General features: G+C 39.5%; 9 protein-coding genes across 10 annotated transcripts; 3 read left to right on the top strand and 6 right to left on the bottom strand.

Annotated features, from left to right (window-relative positions):
• Positions 1-6,492: 6,492 nt before the first annotated feature.
• On the bottom strand, positions 6,493-8,438 carry LOC129787282 (uncharacterized). Its single transcript, XM_055822740.1, has 2 exons — positions 7,979-8,438; positions 6,493-7,773 (listed from the first exon to the last, which is right to left on the bottom strand). Exons 1-2 carry the CDS (start codon positions 8,335-8,337, stop codon positions 6,867-6,869), a joined length of 1,266 nt encoding a protein of 421 aa, XP_055678715.1. The 5' UTR covers positions 8,338-8,438; the 3' UTR covers positions 6,493-6,866.
• Positions 8,439-8,640: 202 nt separating this feature from the next.
• Positions 8,641-11,682, bottom strand: LOC129787286 (programmed cell death protein 6). Its single transcript, XM_055822745.1, has 4 exons — positions 11,447-11,682; positions 11,091-11,197; positions 10,759-11,027; positions 8,641-9,138 (listed from the first exon to the last, which is right to left on the bottom strand). Exons 1-4 carry the CDS (start codon positions 11,500-11,502, stop codon positions 9,037-9,039), a joined length of 534 nt encoding a protein of 177 aa, XP_055678720.1. The 5' UTR covers positions 11,503-11,682; the 3' UTR covers positions 8,641-9,036.
• A 331-nt stretch (positions 11,683-12,013) lies between these two features.
• On the bottom strand, positions 12,014-14,236 carry LOC129787278 (nuclear pore complex protein Nup58). Its single transcript, XM_055822735.1, has 4 exons — positions 13,956-14,236; positions 13,745-13,881; positions 13,302-13,673; positions 12,014-13,241 (listed from the first exon to the last, which is right to left on the bottom strand). The coding sequence occupies exons 1-4, from the start codon at positions 14,027-14,029 to the stop codon at positions 12,283-12,285; spliced, it is 1,542 nt and encodes a 513-aa protein (XP_055678710.1). The 5' UTR covers positions 14,030-14,236; the 3' UTR covers positions 12,014-12,282.
• Positions 14,237-14,415: 179 nt separating this feature from the next.
• Positions 14,416-15,717, bottom strand: LOC129787273 (histone-lysine N-methyltransferase SETMAR). The gene has a single exon (XM_055822729.1). It carries the CDS (start codon positions 15,700-15,702, stop codon positions 14,674-14,676), a length of 1,029 nt encoding a protein of 342 aa, XP_055678704.1. The 5' UTR covers positions 15,703-15,717; the 3' UTR covers positions 14,416-14,673.
• Positions 15,718-15,900: 183 nt separating this feature from the next.
• On the bottom strand, positions 15,901-17,034 carry LOC129787275 (mediator of RNA polymerase II transcription subunit 6). Its single transcript, XM_055822730.1, has 4 exons — positions 16,964-17,034; positions 16,710-16,903; positions 16,370-16,650; positions 15,901-16,308 (listed from the first exon to the last, which is right to left on the bottom strand). Exons 2-4 carry the CDS (start codon positions 16,901-16,903, stop codon positions 15,944-15,946), a joined length of 840 nt encoding a protein of 279 aa, XP_055678705.1. The 5' UTR covers positions 16,964-17,034; the 3' UTR covers positions 15,901-15,943.
• Positions 17,035-17,236: 202 nt separating this feature from the next.
• LOC129787277 (N-alpha-acetyltransferase 80) lies at positions 17,237-19,022 on the top strand. Of its 2 annotated transcripts, none has more exons than XM_055822734.1 (2): positions 17,237-17,443; positions 17,963-19,022. In XM_055822734.1, exons 1-2 carry the CDS (start codon positions 17,441-17,443, stop codon positions 18,509-18,511), a joined length of 552 nt encoding a protein of 183 aa, XP_055678709.1. In that variant the 5' UTR covers positions 17,237-17,440; the 3' UTR covers positions 18,512-19,022. The 2 variants fall into 2 exon arrangements, with proteins under 2 accessions (XP_055678709.1, XP_055678707.1); XM_055822732.1 differs by lacking the exon at positions 17,237-17,443 and adding an exon at positions 17,499-17,850.
• LOC129787276 (flavin reductase (NADPH)) lies at positions 18,566-20,136 on the bottom strand. Its single transcript, XM_055822731.1, has 3 exons — positions 19,890-20,136; positions 19,433-19,819; positions 18,566-18,764 (listed from the first exon to the last, which is right to left on the bottom strand). Exons 1-3 carry the CDS (start codon positions 19,960-19,962, stop codon positions 18,613-18,615), a joined length of 612 nt encoding a protein of 203 aa, XP_055678706.1. The 5' UTR covers positions 19,963-20,136; the 3' UTR covers positions 18,566-18,612.
• A 105-nt stretch (positions 20,137-20,241) lies between these two features.
• LOC129787271 (testis-specific zinc finger protein topi) lies at positions 20,242-22,319 on the top strand. The gene is made up of 2 exons (XM_055822727.1): positions 20,242-21,450; positions 21,513-22,319. Exons 1-2 carry the CDS (start codon positions 20,291-20,293, stop codon positions 22,243-22,245), a joined length of 1,893 nt encoding a protein of 630 aa, XP_055678702.1. The 5' UTR covers positions 20,242-20,290; the 3' UTR covers positions 22,246-22,319.
• Positions 22,320-22,581: 262 nt separating this feature from the next.
• LOC129787272 (40S ribosomal protein S29) lies at positions 22,582-23,202 on the top strand. Its single transcript, XM_055822728.1, has 3 exons — positions 22,582-22,714; positions 22,879-22,978; positions 23,051-23,202. The coding sequence occupies exons 1-3, from the start codon at positions 22,653-22,655 to the stop codon at positions 23,057-23,059; spliced, it is 171 nt and encodes a 56-aa protein (XP_055678703.1). The 5' UTR covers positions 22,582-22,652; the 3' UTR covers positions 23,060-23,202.
• The last annotated feature ends 64 nt before the right edge of the window (positions 23,203-23,266 follow it).

Below are 23,266 nucleotides of genomic sequence, written 5' to 3'. Positions count from 1 at the left end.
ATATGACATGCCAACTTTGGAAGGCTATATCTCGAGAACGGCGACATAGATTTTCTTCAAGTTCCCTCAGTGCGCTCGAGTGGTGAGGTCGCTATTATAAATCGTCTGTGTGATAAGAGATCTATCCAATTTATTGAATTTTTTTCAACTCTTGATTTTCGATTTTTGAATTTTCTTTTGATATATACAAGTGAATTTAATTTATTCTTGAATTGTTGATTATTAATAAAATTAAGTGAAGTGAAGGATATTGAGATGACGGGGGGCAAGGAGCCCCCGGATCCTCCGGGTCCAAATAAAGACATTGAAAGAGTGAGCCACCTATACCAGAAAGGAGTGAAATACAATGGATACAAGGTCATAATTTGGAAGAAGGCTATTAGTCCTACTTTGCCAGGAGAAATCCTTATGGATGAATATGGAAAATATGATATAAGCCACATCACCAAAAATGGAGCCAATACAGCAATTGTTCACTGCAAAACGGCAGATATCGCAAACAGCATTTCCAAGAATGAGAAACTGGTTAGTGAGGGATACAAAGCTTATATTCCAATCTACTATGTAACAAGTTGCGCAATGGTATTTGATGTCGATGTGAAATACACCGTTAGCGATATGAAGGAGAGAATCGAATGCGGCCAATATGAGATCCAGAATATTGAACGGGTGAAGAGGCGAGAAGTGAAGGACGGCAACCAGGAGCTCATCGACACCAAACGCATCAAAATTTTTTTCCATGGCACAGACATACCAGAATTCGTCTACATGAACTTTGTTCGACTTCGCTGCTCACCATTTGTCCCAAGAGTGACGACATGCAAGAAATGTTGGCGTATTGGCCATACTGCAAAATCATGCCAGGAAACATTCATGAGGTGCAAACGTTGTCTTAAGAACCATCTTGAGGAAGCATGTACTGCTGAATCATATAAATGTGCGTCCTGCGCCGGAACACACAGCTCAACATACCACATGTGCAATGAGAGGAGAAGGCAGCATAATATCACTCTGGCGATGGCAACCAAAAATCTCACGAGGAACGAAGCTAGTGATCTTTTCCCAAAACTACGAAACAATCCATATGCTTTCAACCAGATCATAACTTCAAATAAGTTTTCACCATTGGAAAATGATGATCAATATGACGCAGAATTTCCTCCTCTCATCCAGTCAACAAAGAAGCCACATGCAGAGAAACTTGAAATTCCCGCTCTCGCGAAACCTGATCTACCAATTGCAGCAAGGCAAGAACGAATCCCACGAAAGCACAGCGCTTCCAACACCAACTCAACTACCATGAGGAAGAGAGACAAAGACTCCCTAAGCGATGATGAACTTTTGGATGAAGCCATGCAACGTGTTGCAAAGGAACGGAAACTGCTGACCGAAAGCCAGATGAGTAACAAAGACAATAATACTCCTCCCCTCTCAGTTCCACTTCCAAAAGAGCCTTTGCCGCAGAGAGTTTCACGAATTTCCTCTCAACCAAATCCATCGAATTCATCCAACAATCAAAATCCCACACACGCTCAACCATCCACACATACTCAACCATCCACCTCACAACCACAATCTTCCCATAATTACGTTAAAGTTTTACAAGAAAATTACGAAAATCAAAAGCAAGCCTTTGAGGCCCTAATGAATGAAGTAACAAATCCAAATACAAGTCAAAGCACAAATGTAAATGATCATCCCCCAGATCGGGAGATGGACACAAATTGACTATCCTCACAAGATAATGAAAATATATCGTGCCTCCTGCCTTCTTCCTTGGAAGGAGAGAGGAGGTATAATAGAATTACAAGAACGAATTGCACATTCAATAATAATCAAAATAATTCTTTAATTTCGCCCATCATTGAGAATATCTCATTGAGTAATAATAATATGAGCTTAAGCTCTCAGTTTACTCACACTAACCCTGTTGCAAATAATCCAAATAATAATAAATCTAAAAATAAAAATAAATTTAGAATAATTCATTTTAATCCCAATGGAATATACAATAATTTTAATGAAATAAAACTACTAAATCATGAATACAATCCTTCTATCATATGCGTTCAGGAGTCTCATTTGAAACCGGATAAGGAGTTTACATTCAGAGGATTTTCTATTATTCGAAAAGATGGAGTTATGTCTACAGATGAACGTGCAAAAGGTGGCGTTGTGATTTTAGTAAAGAATGGAGTTCCTTTCAACGAAATTAATTTAAACACTAATCTTCAAGCACTTGCAGTGCAAATTAATCATCCCCTTAAACTAACAATTTGTAACATTTACCTTCCCCCACAGTCCCCTAATAATCGGGATTGTCCTATTGAGATTGAAAATCTAATCAAACAATTGCCAGCTCCATTCATAATAATGGGTGATTTTAATGCTCATAGTCCACTATGGGATAGAAAATGTTATAACTCAGATAAAAGAGCTAAAATAATCGAAGATTTGATGAATAATTATAGTCTATTTTTGTTTAATACAGGTGATCCTACCCATTTTAGTTTTGCATACGGTACCCAATCTGCACTTGATCTTGCAATTGGTTCTATCTCCACCTCACATTTATTTAAATGGACAGTACATGATGATCTCTGTGGAAGTGATCACTATCCCTGTATTTTGGAATACTCTGTTACGTTAGAAGAATCATTGATGAGAACTAAATGGAAAATTGATAAAGCTGATTGGGATTCTTATACCAATAATATTGATTTTTCTAGTGATCTGAATAATATTCAAGATCAAAACAGTTTAATTGTTAATAGCATAGTCCAAACAGCTCATAAATTTATTCCGCGAACAACAGGGAAATATTCCAAACCACCTGTTCCTTGGTGGAACTCTGAAATTCATAATAAAAAGAAAGAAAGGAAAAAACTGAAGAATGAACTAAAAACTACTTTCACATTTGAAAAACATATGCTTTATAAGAAAACCTGTGCTAAATTCAGATGGTTAGTTAATAAATCTAAAAGAGAAACTTGGGAGAAGTATGTCTCCACGTTGAATCCAAAGACTAACATTAAAGAAATTTGGCAAAAGATTAGAAAAATAAAAGGAAAACCTTCTTTTTCTTCTATAAAAGTTATGAATACAAATGATGAATCTTACACATCGACGACAGAGATAGCGAATTGTCTGGCACAGTATTTCCAATCAGTATCTAGTAACGCAAATTATGATCATGAATTTTTAATATATAAGGAAAATGCTGAATCTACAGAATTTTCACTACAATCGAATACTAATGATATTTATAACACAGATCTACTATTTACTGAATTTAAACAGGAGCTTAGTTCATGTAAGGGTAGTTCACCAGGGCCAGATGACATCCACTACGATATGATTAAAAACTTGTCCGAAGAAGATAAACAATTTATTCTAAGATTCTATAATGAAATATGGAGAACTGGAGAATTTCCTATAGATTGGAGGAACGCTATTGTGATTCCCATCCTAAAGAAAGATAAACCTCAGGATCGTCCGTCCAGTTACCGTCCTATTTCTCTAACAAGTTGTTTATGTAAACTTATGGAAAAAATCGTGTCACGTCGTCTAGATTGGTACCTAAATGAATACAATATTATAACTAATTTTCAGTTTGGGTTTAAAAAACATCATTCAACTCTGGATGGTATACTTTGTCTAGAAAATTGTGTTAGTGAAGCCTTTAAAAAACAACATCATGGTGTAGCAGTTTTCCTTGACCTGGAAAAAGCTTACGATCGTACCTGGAAATACGGGGTATTAGAAAAACTAAAGAGTAGTGGAATCCAGGGACAGCTTTTTAATTTTATCTTTAACTTTCTCAAAGATAGAACTTTCCAGGTGTGTGTTGGAAATACTGTGACAGACAAATTTACATTAGAAAATGGTGTCCCGCAGGGATCGGTATTGTCAGTTAAACTTTTTCTTCTAGCTATTAATGATGTGGTAAATGAGGTAGAACCAAATGTAAAAATATTCCTTTACGCAGATGATATATGTCTTTTCTTTAATCATAAAAATATTGATGTGTGCAATTCGGCTCTTCAGAAATCACTCGATAAAATTTCTTCCTGGATGAAATTAAATGGTTTTAAAATATCTCCTGAGAAGTCTTCATGCCTTCATTTTTGCAGAAAACGTAAACCTCATGCTGACCCTAAGCTTAAAATTAATGAAGTTTCCATTCCATTAGTTAATCAACAAAAATTTTTGGGGGTCACGTTTGATAAAAAATTGAAGTGGCATCATCACATTAATAATATCAAAAAATCAGCTTCACAAAATATGAATATAATCAAAGCCATCTCTGGTACTAAATGGGGAGCGCATAGAAACACTTTAATCTCAATACATAATGCTTTAATTGTTTCTAGATTGAATTACGCTTGTCCAGTTTTTGCAGTTGCTCCTAAAGAACATTTGGATAAACTAAATCCTGTCCATAATTTGGGTCTTCGTCTGGCCACTGGTGCATTTAGAACCAGTAGAACTACTAGCATACTAGTAGATGCCGGAATTTTTCCATTAGAAAAAATGAGAAATAAACAATGCTTGAGTTTCTATTTTAAAGTAATAGGAATTAATAGTCATGTTCTATTTCCAATTGCATATAACTTAAGAAATCGAGCTTTTAATTCACTGGAAACTAATTCATTTTTCTTTAAAGTTAAAAAACTTCTTATCCAGTACAACCTTTCCAATTATCTCACATTTCCTATTAATACAAATCCTCTACCTTGGATAAAAGATGATATTCCTAATTTCTATCCCCCTGAAAGTCTTTGCCGATCATACTCTTGCGTAAAGGGTACTGCTTATACAGACGTACTTGCAGGATGGCAAAATGAATGGGATAATGTCGAAGACAAACTTAGGGAAGTTAAAAACATAGTAGGAAAATGGAAATGTCCAGTCAATCTCAATAGGAAGGAAAGTGTAGCACTGACAAGACTCCGAATTGGACACACCAGATACACACATGCTGTCTTGTTTAACAAAGAGGATCCTAAATGCGAAACCTGCAACGTGGAAAATACCGTAGAACATATTCTAGTATGTCTTCAATTTAAAGATGAAAGGATAAAATGCAAAGTAGGAGAAAAGCCCAAGACTGCCTTCGCAAATAATAAAATTGCAATTGAAAATCTAATGAAATTCTTGAATAATACGAAGTTGATAGATTATCTGTAAATCAGTTTTGTGGATGGGGGTTGGGTCATTTTCTTGGTTGGATCATCGGGGACGTCCCTCTTGGTTGGGGCTCGGGTGTTTGGGGTGCAGGCATCTGTTACCGGGTAAGACTTATGACCACTGGTGATCCAGAGGTCATCTATTGAGGGCTCTCTCGCCTCTCTCTCACCTCACTATTGTAAAGGTGGTCTCTGGTAATCCTACTGGCTGTGAGGGCTGGTAGATGCTTGCGCACTGATCATCTGTGCCCCGGGTGGGTGGGGCATTGTCGATGGTTTTCCCTTGAATTTGATTTTGACCCCTTGAAGCGAAACTAAAAATTTTTCCTTGAAATATGGTAGCAGGGTAATGTCAGGTTCGACGGGTCGACCGGCCTGATATTGCTTTCGGGGCTGCCATACTATTTTGAAATATTGAATTTTTATAATTTGTAAATATTATGTAAATATGTATGTCAATGTCCCTAAAACACTAGTCTGTAAAAGGGTGAAATAAATTATTATTATAGATTTTCTTCATTTTTGGCATGGAGCTAGATAATATGGTCAGCTATAACATATCAAAAAATGAAGCAAATCGATAATGGCGTTTTCGAGATATTCATCGAAAACTAATCGAAAATTTTGTTTTTGATTTTTGGCCCCCTAGCGGTCACTTTTGAAACTTCGTATGTTCTAGAGAGTTGTAGGGTTTGTTGAGATCTTTCATTTGAGCCCAGGTTGATCAAAATCGGTCAAGCCGTTTTCGAGTTATGGTCGATTTTCGATGAAAAATTGTGGCGGCCATATTGACTAAACGGCTTGACCGATTTTCGAAAATGAGGTATCGTTGGAAAGCTCTTGATGGCCCCTACAACATATCAAAATTTCAGCCCTCTAGCTATAATAGCGGCTGAGATATAGCGAAAACAAAATTTTGAGGTTATTCAAAATGGCGGACGGAGGGGTGGGGGGTAAAATTTGACATCATAATCGGATGTCTTCCAGTCGATATTTAAACTTTGCCGTTTACCGCAAGTCTCTATCTATTACCGTTCTCTCGCAATTTAGCGTTATGTTCCGGACGGCCGGACGGACGGCCGGCCGGAAAAAAATTTTTTTGGCGCATACGTTTTTTGGAATGTGGGGACCCTAATTCGTGCTCATCCCAAGTTTGAGCCCGATCTGACGACTTTCGATTTTGCTCGGTACACAAAAGCTGTGTCTGAAAGAAACACAGCTAAAAGATAATTTAGTATAAAAAAGAATAAATTTAAATGAATGAAGAAAATGTTTATTTAAGATGGAAAATAATCAAAACGAATTATGTTTATAAAATTTATTGTTTTCTACTCTCTTTCCTTGGATACAATTCGATCGTCATTTTCTTATCAGTTTTATTTATGTTTTATTCATTCTACTGATTACATTGATGACGGTGGAAAATTTTTTCACGTGCTTTTTTCTTCTCTAGGCATGAAGGAATTTTATTTGTGTTTAAAATACTTTTCCAGTGGAAATTCTTTAATTTTTTAATTCTGAGGATTTGTCTGAGAGAAATCATTTTATTTATCTGGATGCTTTGTCCAACCGGAAGTGTCGGTAAGGAATCCCAACAAATGCTTCCGGATGGACAAAATTCCCAGACTCTTCAAAATAAGAATCATTTCCGTTAGGCGAATGAGAGATCCTTCTTTATCAATCGAGATATCCCATCTCAGTGGCATGCTTGAACATTTCTGCTACACGAAGACGCCCCTCTTTCGTTGGGATTGGCTTTAGCACCCACACTTCCTGCAGCGGAATAGCTGTGTCGCCCTTAATTGAATCCAAATCGAATGCATCGGATTCGGGCATGACGGAAAATGGGACAGATTCAATGCCCATTCCAACACCAAATCTCCCATATTTCTTCATCTCCTCCTCCAGGGCGGAATAGGGGAAGATCTTGGCTGAATTGGAGCCAAGATCATCAATTAGCTTGCAACAGCTGGAATGGTAAGCTCGGAGAAGTTCATCATAGTGCTTCTCCCGGAGACTTTGAGTGGTGCACGAGTAGATGAAGAAACTGATATCAATGGCCACTGTGGCGCAGCGTGTGAGCTGGAAATCAATTATCATCATCTCTTTGGGCACACGAGCTCCACCCTCAGTGTCGTATTTAATGAGGAAGTTGGGAGCCCAACCATCACCGTGCCCAATCACCGAAAGTGGACTCTTGGCGTGCGTAATCTCAATCATACGATCATACAAATCACCCGCCAGGAATTGCTGCATTTTCTCCTCAATCTTCGTCCCTGGGTACTCCTTCCCGATGGCATCCTTCGCAACGACAATTTGTGTCTTGAGGAAATCATTGTACCACGGCTTGAGACGCGGTGAGTAATACTCTTCACGCAGTTTCTGGGCTATTTCGGCAAATTTCTCCGGTTCCTGATCCTTCATTGCCAGGGAAACTCCATGGAAGCGTCCGAGAGATTTCATAGCCAGGAGACAATGAGCCAGATCCAGTCCATCCTGTCGGTCTGCTGCTTCAAAGCCATACTTGCTTAAATCATCCAAAGCCAGGTAATCTTGTTCCCCATCGCAATGCGATAAGAAACATCTGAAAATATTCCATAAGAAACATTTAATTTAATTTATTAAATTTCATCAGAATTAATATTTTATCTTCCCCTTTTTTGCGTAAGATTCAAGTTTTATTAGTTAATAAAATTCCTAAGATGCTTCTAATGCTTCAGAACCTTTAGCACAAGAGAAAACGCGATTTTCAAGGTCATTGGTGAATTTTATTGCAAAAGGTTACTCACCTTGCGTACTCCCGGAAGGGATTCTTAGCTTTCTTCCTCGTCTGGAAATCCTCAAATGCCGGAATGACGTCCTCGTAGAAGGCAATTTCATTGCGGAAAAAATCCGTTGATCTGAACGTCCGGCGACGTCCAATATTCTTCGGGAGACCCTTCACGACAAAATTGAGACACTTTTTTGCACCCGTTGTTGGGTTTTCCCCATCAATGCGCAACCGGAACACTTCACTGAGGTACGAATCCCCCTTCTTGTTGAAGCCACCAATAAATTCGTATCCCTTCAACTCGAAGCCACCCTCCTCCTTGAGGATTGCCCGCAATTTGTCCTCCGTGAAGGCCGTTGAAACGTCGGTGAGAGCCATCGTGCCAGTGTCAACCACGTCAGAGCGGTGCCGGGTTTTAAGCGTCAATAGAAGCAACACACTCAAGTGCTATACTATCTTATCGCACAACGTAGCTCTAATGCTCGCGCACATACAAGCTAGCACACCAACGAACAAATAGACAGACGAGCGCTCAAGTAGCCAATTAACTTAATTGATCCATCAACCAATTCTGTGGGATCCTTTTCAGCTCCCACATTTAATCATTTCCTACCTTGTTTTATGCCTGAAGGACGCTCCTTAATAAATTAAATTAAATTAAGAATAAAGAAAAAACACCTCTTAACACGACTAAATTTTTCTTTTTTATTTAATCCGTGCAATGATAAAAGGAAATTTTAATAATGAAAAAATATACACACCATTCTATTCCTCTGAGCAAAAAATGTGCATTCTTAACAATTACAATACAACATTATTTGATTTTAAGATTACATATAGATTCCCTTAAAAGAGAAATAAATTACAAAATGATCCACAATTATTATTTCTTTTGTATCTTTCAGTTTCATCAGTTATTTTGGCGAGAGATTTTGGAGAGTGTACAAATAGATGAAAAAAAATCTCATTTTGGTGAGATAGGAAGGATTTTATCGTTTCTTTTTTTTATGTTTTATAGTGAAGAATGTCTGACTCTGCAACGTCTTCAGCCTGTCCTTTTTTTTTTTAGATGTAGAATCAAATCTTCAGGCTGAACACCATGCTAAGGAACTGCTCGTAGTGAATTGTAATAACGCCATCCATATCCGTATCGTATTGCCGGAAGGACGATGTTAGAGTCTGAAAGGTAAGTTGAGAAATTTATTATAGGTTTTTGTAGGAAGGTCCTAATCTTATCTTTTTGAATTTGCTAAAACAATAGTTTTATCAGTTTTTTGGTTTTATTTATTTATCTAATAACTTCACGCAGAGGAGTTATCAATGCTAAAATGGGTGTACTTCAACACAAAATTAATCAAAGCAATGAAGATTAAGGGAGATGACTCATTTAAGCCCCCCAAAGCATAATTAGAATATAGAAATTAAATTTAATTCTCAGTGGTTTAGCCGAAAATCTAATTAAGAAGGGTTTAGAAATTTTTTTTAACTTTAAAGTCGTTAAAAATGGATAAAAAAAATGACTTGACATTTCTCTTCTCTTTCATTTTTCTTTTTTTTCTTGATTTTTAAACGTCTGACGTTGCCTTTCTATTTTCTTTTGACGTTTCTCCTAACATTTGATGATTATTTGCTAACGTTTGACATTTATTTTTTAATTTAACGTGCGTTTTAGCCTAATTTTAAACATTTGACGATTCATTTCTTTGTTTTTCCTTTTCTTTAATTTTTTTTAAAGATTTTTTATAATGTAGAGAGTTCCCCTTTTAAACTTTTTTTAAATACCTATTTCTCGAGCATGAAAATAATTTTTTAGGAAATATTAAGACAAAAATTTTCCAGCTGAGTAGCCGAGTAATGAATATGAAGTCTTTGACTTTTTATTTTAATGTTTTATGTGCCTATGTAAGGATTTGTTTATGTAGTTATTTTTTTTATCTACAGAGAGCCTTAAAATGAATGCCCTCCTTTGCTTTTCACAACGTATAATAATTTTACAAGATTTTTTTCCTTACTCCTTGAGTTAAATAGTAAAATAAGGAACAGTTTTCCGATTTTTTAATCCATCAGGAAATTCTTGATTATTTTTTTTAATAATTTGCTCAATATTTTTGCTTTTTTTCTCTTTTTCTTTTGCATCTAATCGTTTCCTGGGAATTAAAGATTTGAGCTGCAAAATCCTTTATCCTAAGACAAAATTGAGATAATACAAGGTTGATAAATCTATTAAATTCCTGTCTAAATCCTTCCAAAGATCATTCATCAAATGAATCATGAATCTTGCAAGGTTTTCTTTAAAAAGAAAAATAAAGAATCGAGAACGGTAAATATGAAATTCAATTGTTTGTTAGTCACCTGCTCACAATAAGGTGAATAATACGTGAAAGAATAGAAGATTTTGCATTATAAAGTCAGGCAGTCAAGTGGATAAACACACAAAAAGTCATTCTTTGCAAAAACTCTTTGGTGAGTTTGGAATGTTTCCCAAGCAAATTAGATCATTCTTCATCCACTAAGAGAGTCAGTGACTTTTTCTTTAAATAATTTCAAGAGCAGGAAATTCTCAGAAAAAAAATTGGAACGTTCTGAGAAAAAAACCCTAATCTTATTATTTAGAATGTCTTCCAATAAGAATGTTCCATTCCTTTGAATATTCCTTGAAATCTCCTCGCTCTTTCCAATAAGATTCAGAGCTATTCTTTAACAATTTTGGCAAATTTCCTAATCAGTGGGTGAGCTCATGAAATTACTCAATTCAACTTGATAAAATGTTCTAATCTAGAGCATATAAAGAAAACTCACATAAAGAATAATGCAGCACTGAATGAAGTCATCAAAGAGAATTGTTCCCCGGCCGTAGCGATCAAATTTTCGAATGAGCAACCCAATAAGGTTGTCCGATAGACGGTAGCCGAATGCTGTGAGGGCCGTTTTGAGCTCGTTGCGATCAATATTGCCGGAATTGTCGGTGTCGAAGGATCTGAAGCAATTTTGCCAGTCTGTGACGTACTTCCACAGAGCCCCAAAGTCCTGGAAGCTCACTGTGCCGCGACTCTCCTTATCGAACATACCTAAAAGGGAGGAAGAGGATGATTAGATTCACAGAAGATCTTCCAATTGATATTGGGTCTTACCGATCATGAGGCGTACTGTTTCCGGATTAAAGGGGCTCCATGTGCCATTTGAGAGTGCCTGCTGGAGTTCATCAGCAGAAATATGACCACTACGATCCTTATCCACCCTAGAAACAGAAACATTGAGAAATGAGAGAGAGTTCTGATAAGTTATCAGAGAGAGAGAGTGAGGAGGGGTTCAAGAACATTGTCATATGATGAATTGTATGGCAAAAAAAAACCCACAGCATTATGCTAATTTTATTTCCTTTGAAAACCAATCAAATCACTAAAAACATGTTGATGAGTCATCGATATTTGGCCGAAATGGGGCGCGCTTACGAGAGGCTCGAAGACGGATGACGAAATAGGCTCACCTTTGGAAGACATCCCAAAGAAACTCCTGACTTGGCATTGGAGATTGAAAAGCCATTATGTCTTTTTATTCTAAATTACTATTCTACACAAACTAATGTTAACTTAAAAGCGTTTTTCACAGAGCTTCACAAGCACTTTTCCCTATTTTTTTTCCTTCAACAAATTCAAGTGTCTCAAATTTATGATTTTTTAGGTAAACTGAATGACATTTAGACCAGTTCGACGTGTCCAAGTTAACCCTTACGGCAATTTCTTAGGAGGTAATTTGGGAAAATTTCAAGAGAATTTTAAGTGGCTGAAAAATTCATTTGAAAAATTTCAAATTGAAAATTTGAAAATTTAATAAAATAAATAATTTTTAAAATTGCAGAATTTTTCCATTTAAATGAAAAATTATGATATTCTTTTCCACAAGTACACATGTAAGAAATCAACCAGATTTTCATGAATTAAAATAGTGGAAAATTCAAATAATTAAACTTGACGAATTTTCCTTTCAAAATTCGAATTAGAGGAATTAGAACAAAATTAGAACTAGAATCAATCACAAAACTAAAACAATTCTCTTTCAAAACTTTCAGATTTTTTATTTGAATTTATTTTGTATAAAAATTCCCTTTTAATTCTTAATTTTTAATTCACCATGAAATTTTACTTTAACTTTCTTTCAAAATTTCATGAAATTCTGAACACTCTTCGTGAATCACGTGATCGAAATTCCGCCGTTTTTGGGTGACTTCATAACTATCGCTTCATTTTTATTTAGCTCGCAAAAACGGTGGGTTAAAAAAAATGAGGAGAAAAAAAATCTAATTTATCAAAAAATTCTATAAAATCATGGTTTGTTCCTCTTATTGCCCAATGGGGGCTTCTGGAGACTGAAACTACTATCGTTGACACCGCCGGAGAATAAACCACCCATTCCTGTGCCAAAGAGGGATGTCTGCGTACCCGATGGACCCGCTGCGGAGCCGAAGAAGCTCCCACTGAATGATCCACCAGCCTGGCTACTTGGTGCTGTGTAGGGGATACTCGATTGCCCGAGATTTATGCTGGTTAGCGTGGAGAATGGTGTGGGCCCTTTGGAGATTTTTGACAAATCTCGGGGATCTTCGCGTTTCTCCGCCTCCTCAAAGATATCCGTAAAGTCTTTGAGGTAGAACTTCCGGAGGTTCAAGAATTGCTCCTTCTGAGCCTCAACCTTTTGATGAATTTCATGCAAACGTCCCGCGAGAGCGATAAAACTCTCATGGATCTGATGCAATCCCTTCTTGAGATCATCAGCTGTGGAATGGTGCGGCGTCATGAGGGAAAGCATATGCTTCTCCGTGAGCTCCACCTGATTCCTGAACACAACCATCTCATTCTCATACTTCTGTATGATGTCCACGAAGTATTTGAGCGGTGCTGTGTTCTCAAATTGTAACCCAGTGGGGGTTTCATGTGTCCTCTGGGCCATTTCGGCATTCTGAATGGCTTCATTTGTCTCCGCCTTGAGTTGCTTGATGGCTGAATAGTTTTTCACGACATTCGTGTGAATCTCCGATAGAGCCCTACGGAAGGCTTCCGTCTCATTCTCCACTTTCTTCAATTTCTGATCGAAATTTCGTGCAATGTCCGAACTCTTTCGTTGCTCCTTGATGTGATCCTCAAGTGCTTTCACAGTGGCGGCTATTTCCTGCGGCAGTTGGGCTTCTTTGACCTTTGCTGCATCGAGTCCTTCAGTTGTTTTAGGCTGTGTAGCTATGTCGACTCCTCCAAGGCCTACGGACTGTGTGCTGGTGGCTGTTGTAGCTACAAAAATTACCCTTTAGACCGGAAAACTATCAGAGAAAAAGATGCATTTTAACTCACCAGTAGGTACTCCTCCAAAAATCCCCCCAGTTGACTGCCCAGTTGCTGGAAAACTATAGCTGGGCAGGGAAGTTTTGGCTCCAAGCAATCCATGAGCTTGTTGAGCTTGTGTGGTTGTTGTGTTGAAATTGAAGAGTGGAGCAGCAGCTGTGGTCGTTGGACCAAAATTGAGCCCTGTGCTAGCACTTGGTGTGTTGAAACTCAATGTTGGGGCTGTTGTGAGTGGATTAATCCCTAAAATTGGAGCTGGTCGCGGTGCATTAGCTGCCGCCAATCCCGTGAATCCCCCCAATGGAGCTACCGTAGCTGTTGTATTGGTAGGAGCGGCAAAATTCAGAGGAGCTGCAGTTGATTGAGTGTTCGTGAAGCCAACTGGAAGTAGAAAATAAAGTATGCATTGAACAGGAAATCCAATAAGTAACACCCCATGCTGCTTGACTTACAGGATGACTGGGGGGTGGAAGAGAAATTCAGGCTTGCAGTAGTTGTAACAAGAGCAGCTCCAAAAGTTAGACCGGCCTGTGGAGTTGGATTAGCCATCGGTGTAGCCCCAAAAGTGCCCAATGTGGGTGCAGGAGTCCTAGAGAACAACAAAAGTGAGGTTAAATTGAGTTACTTTCTAAATTCCTACTCTTTTAAAGGGTCTATTCTTACGGTGAGCCAAATGTTTGGGTTCCTGGTAATCCCGGCTGGGTTGTGGTTGGTGTTCCAAACCCAAATCTCGACATTTTATGGAATTTTCAGCACAAAAATTCAAGAAAAACAAATTTTTGCGGGCATGGAAAACTGACACCTTTCCACTGGAATCACTGGAAAACTTTCAAATACAAGGGCACTTCCCCTCAATCTTTCCAGTGGAATGTTTAAATTTTGTTGAAAGAGAAAAAAACGTTAAAAATCCGTGTTGGGTAGGAATTTTCTGCAATTTTCCGATTTGCAGTGGCAAAATTTTCCTCCTTGATTTTTCTGAGAAGTGCCTGCAGCGTAATCAAAGGTCAGTTCGATTCCTACAGGGATTTCCTTACAAGCAAAGATCCCTAAAATCAAAAATATTTTAATCTTTCAGCAATCTTTAATCCTTGAATAATTTGCTTAATTTACCAAGTTTAGGGATAGAAGCTCCAGTGGTAAAGAGAGCTAAAGCGCCACTCAATACCACCCATCACTGGGGTTGTGGGTTCGATTCCCGCAGCGGTTCGCCGTTTCTGGCCTGGCGCTTCCTTCCCTTTCTTTCCTTTCTACTCCACAGCTATTCCTTTCCTGCTCGGACGACTGCTGCCCCCAACGGGATGGAGCCAACATCAATATCAGCACCATCTGCGAGACGGAAGGGCAACAAGTAGACAGAGTCCCATAGTCGTGTGCCGGTCAATCAGCGATAATGTGCAGCCGCATACAGTAAGTGCCTGCGTTTGCGGAACTTCCTATATATATGGGACGGAGCCAAAGATGAACAGAGCAGTCTGGTGGCGGAGGGACAACGCTGGTAAAAAACCGATCTACACTGTGTGGCCTGCCGAACGAACACCAGTGCCCAGCGTCTAGTGCTGAATGATTGCGGAACTTCCCGTGCAGTCGCCACCGACGGGACTCTCCCCCTACAAAATCTACATTGTAACAAAAAACATTGTAATTGAGTAGGAATAAAGGGGATGCACAATAGGCCCACATGGGCCGCAGTGCACAAGGAGATGTAAGTCTCCGGGCCCCACTTAGCGTAAAGTAAAGTAAGTTTAGGGATGATATTGTCGATCCTTACGCTTAAAATCTCACAATTGGGATCACAGCTGTGATTCAGGTACCTCCCGATATTTCCCTTCCGAATGGGATCAACAAAAGTTTGAACTTTTTCTCCTTCTGCTGAGATTTCATTGAGACACAGCAAATACTTCATGGGATCCTTCTCTGAATGCCTCCTTTTAGCCTCAGTCCTCGTCAGGAGTTCCCCAGCGTATTCACAGACAAATCCTCCTCTGGGAATAGGAGATTTTGTGAATAATCCGTAACCCTTTTCGCTTCCACAGAATCTTATTTCAAGATCATCTCGTGGACCAAATTGAACCAGACGATTTTGACAATTTCCTGAACATTTGCAAAACTGGGAGCATTCATTGATGTATTCTCGATACTTCCTGGATTCATTAAGAACTAATTCTCCTTTTAAAGAAGGGAGTTTTGTGTAATTTTCCCCATGGGAGCAGCTTTCAGTCGAGCAATCTTCATTGAGGCAAGAACAGCTTGAGGAAAGAAAACTATTGAAGGTATCCCTGAGATCTTCGAAGGATTTTGTAGTTTCCGATGTGCTAAAGATTTCATTCTCCACAATGTACTCAATCTCTGGATCTGGATGTTCATAGTTATCACTAAATTCCGGGAATTCTAGGCCTTTAGATTTTTCCATAACCTCACAAATTTTCCAAGAAATAAAATTTCTTCCTTTTCAATTCTTATTTTAACGATTTTTTTGCAGGACTATAAAGAAAATGTTTCAAGAGCTTAAATTCTCCGCAAAAAACTTGCTTTTAATAAATAGTTTAACTGTAATTATCCAAAAAATGCAGAAGAAAATCAAAACACGAAAATGTAAACAAACTTCCAGTGAATTTTAAATTAGGATTTTATTAGAAAAAAATTCTTGAGATTTAATTAAATTTCATCTTCTTCTCTGGCGGTGGTTTCATCTCACTCTTGTTCTCTGTCTTTATATCAGCTACTAGATTGCCTTGAGGCCCATTTTCAGCGTCCCCGGCTCCATTTGTCTGCTGATTGGTCCCAACATTGGGCTTCGTGTCCACCGCCTCTGGTGGTTCCTTCTTTATATTCCCATTCACATTGGCTGGAGGCTCATGTCTTGTGGGATTCTGATGTGTTGTTGGCATTGGGAGTGGGAACTTCCTTATCAATTCCCCGAGGAGCATATCAACGCGTTTCCTCTGAAAGAGAGAGCTTGCTTCCTCTTTTGTTGGGGCGGATTCCTTCTTTGTCTGCGTCTTGGTTTTGTCGGTAACTAAGGAGAGGAATATTTTGAGAGAATTTCCTTGGAAGAGAGTCAAAAAGAAAATTCTTACGGGCTTTGTTGGAGGAGAAATCCCAGGTGTATCCTTTATTGGGATGGTACCGTGAATACCCGGAGGCTTCTTCAAAAGCACTCTGAAGGTGATGAACAGCCGACAAGAGTCTGGAATTGAAGACACTCGCCAAATCCGGAGCCTGATAGACAGTTCCTGCGATGATGTAGTAATCAGCAAGGGGTGTTGCTTCCGTTGGGGAATGCCTGTGCTGCTTCCGAATAACATAGAGGATTGGATCTTGTACGTGAAGAAGGATAAACTCAACTCCAATCATATTGCTGCAAAAGGAGATCTTTTAGTCATTTTCTTTAGATTTCTTCAGAGAAATTTTTCTTACTTTAGCTGCTCCAGAGATTGCCTCTGCATCTTAACCAGCTCATTGTTGCACGTCCTGTCGTAGAAGGGATTGGATTTCTCCGAAAAGTAATCCATAACATTTGTGGGATTGAGAATTGGAATCCAATTTGAGTCATGCCAGGAAATCCACAGAGGTTCCTGCGCAATTGGCATTCCCAGCCGGCCAGGCATCATCTGCAAAGGATTCTTTGATTATTCCTTTTGAGATTTCACTGGATTTCCTTTTGACAGGACTCTTTATTCTTCTTGAGGAGGGAAATTCACTGCAGGACTGAACTCCTGAATTTCCAAACACGCACTGCACTGGAAAGAATTTTGACAGCTCATTACACTGTAAAAAAAATAGGACACTGAAAAAAAAACTTTATTGCCAAATAAAATTGAAAGGAAAATTCTTAAGCAAAATTCCTCGAATAAAAAAAGCTCGAGGGATAAAAATAAAACTCATGAGGGAAAATTGAAGAAAAAAAATGAAAACTTTTCACCGTCGATTTTTTTCAGTGCACTGCAGTAACAAACAAAAGTGGGGGAGTGATGGAAACGCAAAGGAATTTTCTCCAAACAAAATCCGCATTTTCCCCTCCAAATTTCACGTAAATCCTTCCGGAAGTACCCAAAAGACAGCATTTACCTCACAAGGCACTCACCTGCAGTGCCAAATGTTGGGAAATTGATTGATTAACGTGCATTTTCACGCATTTTTGCAACACCATGGTGAGTTTTCTGGTTTATTTTTAGCAAAATTGGGAAATACCCTTGAAAATTTTCCCAATCTTCCTCAGATTTTATAATCTCTGCTTTTACATAAATTTTGGCACGAATGTTGGCAATTTAGTAGATGAGGAGAGATCTCATGTGAAGATGATCTTGAACTCCAATCGCTCACTTTATTGTGTCTTCCCATGAGATTTTCCTCAAAATCCGCTTTCCCCCTTTCCTGATGAGTGAGATTTTTCCCTAATAGCCAGCAGTCCATTGCGAGATACTCACGAGTTAACACACAGCTTCAGCGTTTTTCCGGGAAACTGCGTGATACCTTCGGGAGTTTGCGAAGAAAAAAAATGAAGAGTATTGAGAGTGTTGTGCATGAGGAGGAAATGGGGAAAGTCAGGGAAATCCTGGTAAATTAACTCGCTCTCCCCTGGATCCTTTTTTTTGAAAAATTTCTTGTGCGTCTTCCTGTAGGAAATCCCATCCTGAGAAGAAAAAATTGTGTGTTTGTCTGTTCCACAGGGACTGCCCGATTTGTGTGCTAATCCATATGGCTCCTTCAGTGTGATCCCCATTCACAAACGTCCACATCTCATTGAACCGTGTGCCCGTCTAATTAATGCAGAATGGCCCAGGAGTCTCGGTGCCCGCATGGCTCAACTTTCCAACTCCTCAGACGTCCTCCCGACCAATTTGGTCCTCCTCAAGGGTGACACACTCGTTCTAGCTCACATTAAACTGACACCCGTACCCTGGGATCGAAGTGCATGCTTCCTGGAATCCGTTGTGGTGGCCAAGGCGTGCCGTGGACAGGGTTTGGGTAGCTACCTCATGCGTCACGCCGAAAAGTATTGTTTGCAACAATTGCATTTGTCCATCATCTACCTCTCGACGGTGGATCAGGTGAGATTCTACGGGAAACTCGGGTATGTGGAATGCGAACCAATATCCATTTATGGCAACGTGAACTTCAAGAGACCCTTTGCAACAAAGAAATTCTACATGAAAAAGGTGCTAACTAGTCCCCAAGATGACGACGATGACGATGAAATCAATGCCAAGGGGAGATAGCACACGCCCCATAAATCAACCGATAATTTTGAACAGCTTCCAAGTCAACAGATGTACATGAAGATGATTTATTTTATTGAAAACCTCTTCCGGACATGTTTTTAGCTCCTCTTCACCGTAGCAATGCCAAGCACGCGTCGGATGTACTGCTCCTGCGTCAGGCAGTCAATGAGGAATTTGCCCAGGTCGAGTTTGGAAATGGTGCGTCCGGGTGATTTATCCTGGAGCACCTGGAATTCTGCTGAAGGTTCATCTGTTCGGAGAGGGAAGACAAACAAACAAAAATCATACACACAATGTTCTTTGAGATATAGTGCAAAGCTTTCAGGATAATTAACCACTAAAATGACAAAGTCCCGGAAATCCATTCTTCGGATCGAACCGGGAGTTGCCGGAAACTTTTAGAGAGAAAAAAGCCATAGAGAGAATATTTTGAATGAAGAGAAAATGTATAAAATAGATGCAAATATTTCTTGTAAAGATGAGATAAATAAAATTATTTTAGTAGGAATTGATAGTTTTTTGCAAATCGGCAAAATTAATTTCTCAGAATCCAACCACGAGGCTCAACTGAGCCGCCACGCCAAATAAGGATTAATTTCTTTTGCTCACCTCAAAGAGAATCCAATTAAAATCCGGCTCGGAGTCATCAATTTTGGTGTCGCAAACACAATGCGACACCATTTTTTGTGAAAATTTAATTATTTTAAAGGGAAAACTTGAGAAAATGCAGCAAAATGATCTGACTCCGAGCTCTGATGAAAATGGAATGAAGAAAAAATGGCTGTGGAAAGTGACGTACTGTCATTGGAAAATCTGGAAGTGAAATTCCAGGCGGGAATAAAATTTGATTCCTCTTTGAGGAATTTGAGAAAATTACTTTGCCGGAATTTTGGATGAGAAATTAATAAATAAAATTACCCGCAATATGTGGAGGAAGAACAGCCCTCCATTCCAAATCACATTCCTTGACAATGTCCAGCATTCTCTTGTGCTCTTTATTGATGTGCTCAAAGATTGTGGGCACCTTCTCAGGGTCGTAGAAGAGGAATGAGGACAAGCAGATAGAGAGCTTCTGAATTGATGCTTCCTTCATGGCTTTCACGATGTTTTCCGTTCCAGTTGAGAGGACGGTTGTTGGCTCGAGATTATTCCTTGTACCCAGCACCACTACCACTCCATTCGTCCCCTGGATAACTTCCTGGACTTTCGTATAGTCAGTTACATCGCCCAAAATGATCTCAACCTTATCACGGAAGGTATTTGGGACGGTCTTCATGTCACGCACCAGGAGCCTGAGTTTGAGGCCTGAAATGGAAGTTCCGGGAGTTAATTAATCAAAGATATTAAGCAGAAGTAAAAAAAAAAGAATTCTCACCTTTCCTGAGAGCATGATCAACTACACACTGCCCGGTCATTCCGGTGCCCCCAAAAATTGCAAGTTTCTGCATTTTGCACTAAAATCCGATGAGTTTACCGGCAGACTTTCCTCCCACAGCTAATTTAGCGAATTACCTAATCAAGTGGGCAATTCAGTGAGCTATAGTGATATCGAGATAATTGAATGGGTGAAGAAATTGCTTATCATCCTTCCTCGCCTCTCTTCTCTCTCTCATAAAATGCCTCTGACAATCAATTTAGCCTGGAAATGGCGGGAAAGGGGTCACAGGAAAGTCGTTGGAATTTGAAAAAAAACCTCGCAAACGCAGTATGCTGCGCGCGGGAAACAAAAGCATTTTTCACTTTGCAACGTTTTTCTCGCGCTTTTTTCTCGGGAAAATGGAAAATTGGGAAAATTTAGCAATTGAGCAGGAGGAAATGCTGGATGTTTTCTCAAAACAAGTTGCTGAGCAGGTGAATGATGTGGATGTTACGCTGGAGAAGGATGAAGAAATGGAATGTGAGGAAATTGGAGCGATAGTGCCGACGACGACAAAATCCTCAGAAGAAAAAGAAGAAGAAGTGCTTGTGCAACAGGATGCTGATGAGGGGAATGTGGAGACATTTCTCCTAGTTAATGAGAAGGATTGTGACATAAAATGCCAGAATTGTGAGGAATTATTTGCGTGGGAACAATTCCAGGAGCATGTGTGTGAATACGATGAATTCAGGAGGAAGATTGATGAGGATACAGATGATGAAGAAGGCATTCCTGGATCTCCAGTTTTGGTGATAGACGAAGAGGAACTTCCTTGCATTGTGCAGTTGAATGAGAATAACATCAGGCTTAAGAGATTCATCAAGGAGGAGTGCAAGATTGACGTACAGCCTGTGCCGACGAGCAAGAAGGGAGATGGCCCCCATAATTGCACTGAATGCGATCGGAGATTTGTCCATTCCTCGGGATTGCTGCGTCACATGGAGAAGCACACGCTGGAGAATCTTCAGAGATCCCATCAGAATGGCTCTGAAGTCAATGACTACGACGTTGTGGTTCGATGCACAATCTGTGGGAGGGTCTTCCCATCACCAAAGATTGCCAGAAATCACCTCGAAACTGATCATACATCTGCCGAAAATCCCCGTGAACCGTCCAAGGAGCCTGAGAATTTTGTTGCAACTGATAAAAATTTTACCTTCACACTGGATGTTCTTCGGGAAATGGCCTATGGGGACTCAAATTGGGATGCAAAGCCTCCGAGGAATCCCCTCAAAGTTGTCACACTTCCCTTTGTGCTTCAGTGCGAATTCTGCGAGTTTGTCTTCATGGATAAGAAAGATCTGCTCATGCATACATCGTGCCACAGCCCAAAGTTGGGATTTATCTGCACCAGATGCGAAGTTAACTTTCACACCAGCAAGGATATCCTGGGGCATTGGCAGTTTGATTGCCCCTTTATGCGAGAAGCCACTGAGGATCAAATTAAACTGCAGAAATACTTCCTCTGCAATGTTTGTTCCCAGAAATTTGCCACTCTTGATGCTCTCTACACTCACAGGTTTGTTCCTCTGATCTCCTTTCTCGAGGATTCTCTTTCAGGATGTTTGTGGCTTCTTTTAGGTACAAAACCGTCCACTTGTTCCCTCGAATGTGCCACATTGAAGGGATTCTGTTGATTATGTGCGAATGCTGTGGGCTCTTCTGCAAAAGCGCCGCTCAGATAGTGCAGCACTACGAAGAGAAGCATCTGCGGAAGCCCAAAAAGGATGTTGCCCCAAAGGATCGTCAATACCTCTGCGATGTCTGTGGGAAATCCTACACACAATCCTCACATCTCTGGCAACATCTCCGCTTCCATCGTGGCGTGAAACCCTTCATGTGCCGCGAGGATGGCTGCAACAGGCGCTTCACCATTCGCCCAGATCTCAATGATCACATCCGGAAGTGTCACACCGGAGAGCGCCCCTATCACTGCACTGAGTGCGGTAAACGCTTCCTAACGGGCTCTGTGTTCTACCAACATCGTCTCATTCATCGTGGAGAGCGCAGATATGGATGTAATGAGTGCGAGAAGCGCTTCTACCGAGCTGATGCACTGAAGAACCACCAGCGCATCCACACAGGTGAGAAACCTTTCGGGTGCAAATTCTGCAACAAGAAATTCCGACAGAGGGGTGATCGTGATAAGCACATAAAATCTCGCCATGGGGTTAACATTAATGTATCCAATGAGATGCAAATTGGGGGGGAAGCAAATCAGCCTGGACAAGACGGTGGATCCGTATTAATTGGGGATGTATCTTTCCCCCGGAGTATGTTTGTCCCGCTAATGGAAGACATTGATAAGGAATAAGGGAGCTTTTAGAAGACTATTGATTCCTTTCTTACCTAATATTTGTGCAATTAGATTATAAAATAATTCTAAAAATATTTTAGCAATCGTGAGAAAATTCCAATTTTCATGAAAACTTGAAAAATAATTTTAAAAAATGCTTAAAAAGCAATATTTTATCGTTCTAGCAAATTTTTAAAAACATCTATGTTTTAGCCAGTTTTGAGATTGAATTGTAAATTAATTTTTAATTTTATTTATGAATTGTAAAAAAAATCGTAAAACTTGAATTGTAAAAAATCGTTGAATTGAAAAATTAAATATTTCCAATGGAAAGTTAGGAATTCCCTTACTTTCCAGACATTTCCATGATAAAGAAGAAGAAGACTTTTTTCTTTCTTTCGTGTTAAATTTTCAAAGCACACAAAATGGGCTTCAAAAATTTGTGGTATTCTCACCCCAGGAAATTCGGCCAAGGCTCCAGATGCTGGTGAGTTTTCATCCCTACTAATCACTGAATCTGCCAGATGTGGAGGATTTCCGAAAAGGCGGGTTTTTGCATGGGAAATTGTGTTGCAAAAAAGCGTCCAGGAGATTCCGTCCATGTGGCCAGTGAAATGAGCTCCTGTTCTCACAATTCTTTTATCCTTTCAGCCGCGCCTGCTCCAATCGACATGGTCTTATCCGGAAGTACGGACTCAATCTCTGCCGACAGTGCTTCAGAGAGTATGCCAATGATATCGGCTTCAAGAAGGTGAGTTTCCCAGAACATAACCTCAATTTGCCAGAGGATTCCATACAAATGTGGTTTTCTTGTGTTTTCCAGCTCGATTAGGCAAATCCGCGTGAATGTAAATGGAGGAATTTATCCCACCTGGATGGCAGGCCCCAGGCAAAAAGTATAAATAAGGCGAAATACAACAAGTTGGTGTATTTGATATGGTTGGATAAATAAATCCATTGCATTTAAAAGAAAAAGGTAAACAATCTCTTGTTTGTGGGAGGATGAAGGTCAGGGAGATTGAGTTTCTGTCGTTTTTGT

The sequence above is a fragment of the Lutzomyia longipalpis genome, chromosome 1 (assembly GCF_024334085.1).
Source record: "Lutzomyia longipalpis isolate SR_M1_2022 chromosome 1, ASM2433408v1".
In the NCBI taxonomy this organism is placed as follows: Eukaryota; Metazoa; Arthropoda; class Insecta; order Diptera; family Psychodidae; genus Lutzomyia; species Lutzomyia longipalpis.
Note: the sequence above shows the minus strand (reverse complement) of the source record. Positions and strands in the feature narration are given on the sequence as shown.

Coding starts and splice junctions, on each gene's coding strand:
- LOC129787282 (XM_055822740.1), bottom strand. CDS start 8,337: ATGGCTCTCACCGACGTTTCAACGGCCTTCACGGAGGACAAATTGCGG. Junction 7,774..7,978: donor CCCTTCCGGGAGTACGCAAG/GTGAGTAACCTT, acceptor GAATATTTTCAG/ATGTTTCTTATCGCATTGCG.
- LOC129787286 (XM_055822745.1), bottom strand. CDS start 11,502: ATGGCTTTTCAATCTCCAATGCCAAGTCAGGAGTTTCTTTGGGATGTC. Junction 11,028..11,090: donor AACAGTACGCCTCATGATCG/GTAAGACCCAAT, acceptor CCTCCCTTTTAG/GTATGTTCGATAAGGAGAGT. Junction 9,139..10,758: donor AGTGCTGCATTATTCTTTAT/GTGAGTTTTCTT, acceptor CTTACCTTTCAG/ACTCTAACATCGTCCTTCCG.
- LOC129787278 (XM_055822735.1), bottom strand. CDS start 14,029: ATGTCGAGATTTGGGTTTGGAACACCAACCACAACCCAGCCGGGATTA. Junction 13,674..13,744: donor TTCCACCCCCCAGTCATCCT/GTAAGTCAAGCA, acceptor TTCTACTTCCAG/TTGGCTTCACGAACACTCAA. Junction 13,242..13,301: donor TTTTGGAGGAGTACCTACTG/GTGAGTTAAAAT, acceptor TAATTTTTGTAG/CTACAACAGCCACCAGCACA.
- LOC129787273 (XM_055822729.1), bottom strand. CDS start 15,702: ATGGAAAAATCTAAAGGCCTAGAATTCCCGGAATTTAGTGATAACTAT.
- LOC129787275 (XM_055822730.1), bottom strand. CDS start 16,903: ATGATGCCTGGCCGGCTGGGAATGCCAATTGCGCAGGAACCTCTGTGG. Junction 16,651..16,709: donor CAATCTCTGGAGCAGCTAAA/GTAAGAAAAATT, acceptor CTCCTTTTGCAG/CAATATGATTGGAGTTGAGT. Junction 16,309..16,369: donor TTTCTCCTCCAACAAAGCCC/GTAAGAATTTTC, acceptor TCCTCTCCTTAG/TTACCGACAAAACCAAGACG.
- LOC129787277 (XM_055822732.1), top strand. CDS start 17,791: ATGAAGAGTATTGAGAGTGTTGTGCATGAGGAGGAAATGGGGAAAGTC. Junction 17,851..17,962: donor GGAAAGTCAGGGAAATCCTG/GTAAATTAACTC, acceptor TCTGTTCCACAG/GGACTGCCCGATTTGTGTGC.
- LOC129787276 (XM_055822731.1), bottom strand. CDS start 19,962: ATGCAGAAACTTGCAATTTTTGGGGGCACCGGAATGACCGGGCAGTGT. Junction 19,820..19,889: donor TGATCATGCTCTCAGGAAAG/GTGAGAATTCTT, acceptor CTTCCATTTCAG/GCCTCAAACTCAGGCTCCTG. Junction 18,765..19,432: donor TCTTCCTCCACATATTGCGG/GTAATTTTATTT, acceptor CTCTCCGAACAG/ATGAACCTTCAGCAGAATTC.
- LOC129787271 (XM_055822727.1), top strand. CDS start 20,291: ATGGAAAATTGGGAAAATTTAGCAATTGAGCAGGAGGAAATGCTGGAT. Junction 21,451..21,512: donor GATGCTCTCTACACTCACAG/GTTTGTTCCTCT, acceptor GGCTTCTTTTAG/GTACAAAACCGTCCACTTGT.
- LOC129787272 (XM_055822728.1), top strand. CDS start 22,653: ATGGGCTTCAAAAATTTGTGGTATTCTCACCCCAGGAAATTCGGCCAA. Junction 22,715..22,878: donor GGCCAAGGCTCCAGATGCTG/GTGAGTTTTCAT, acceptor TTATCCTTTCAG/CCGCGCCTGCTCCAATCGAC.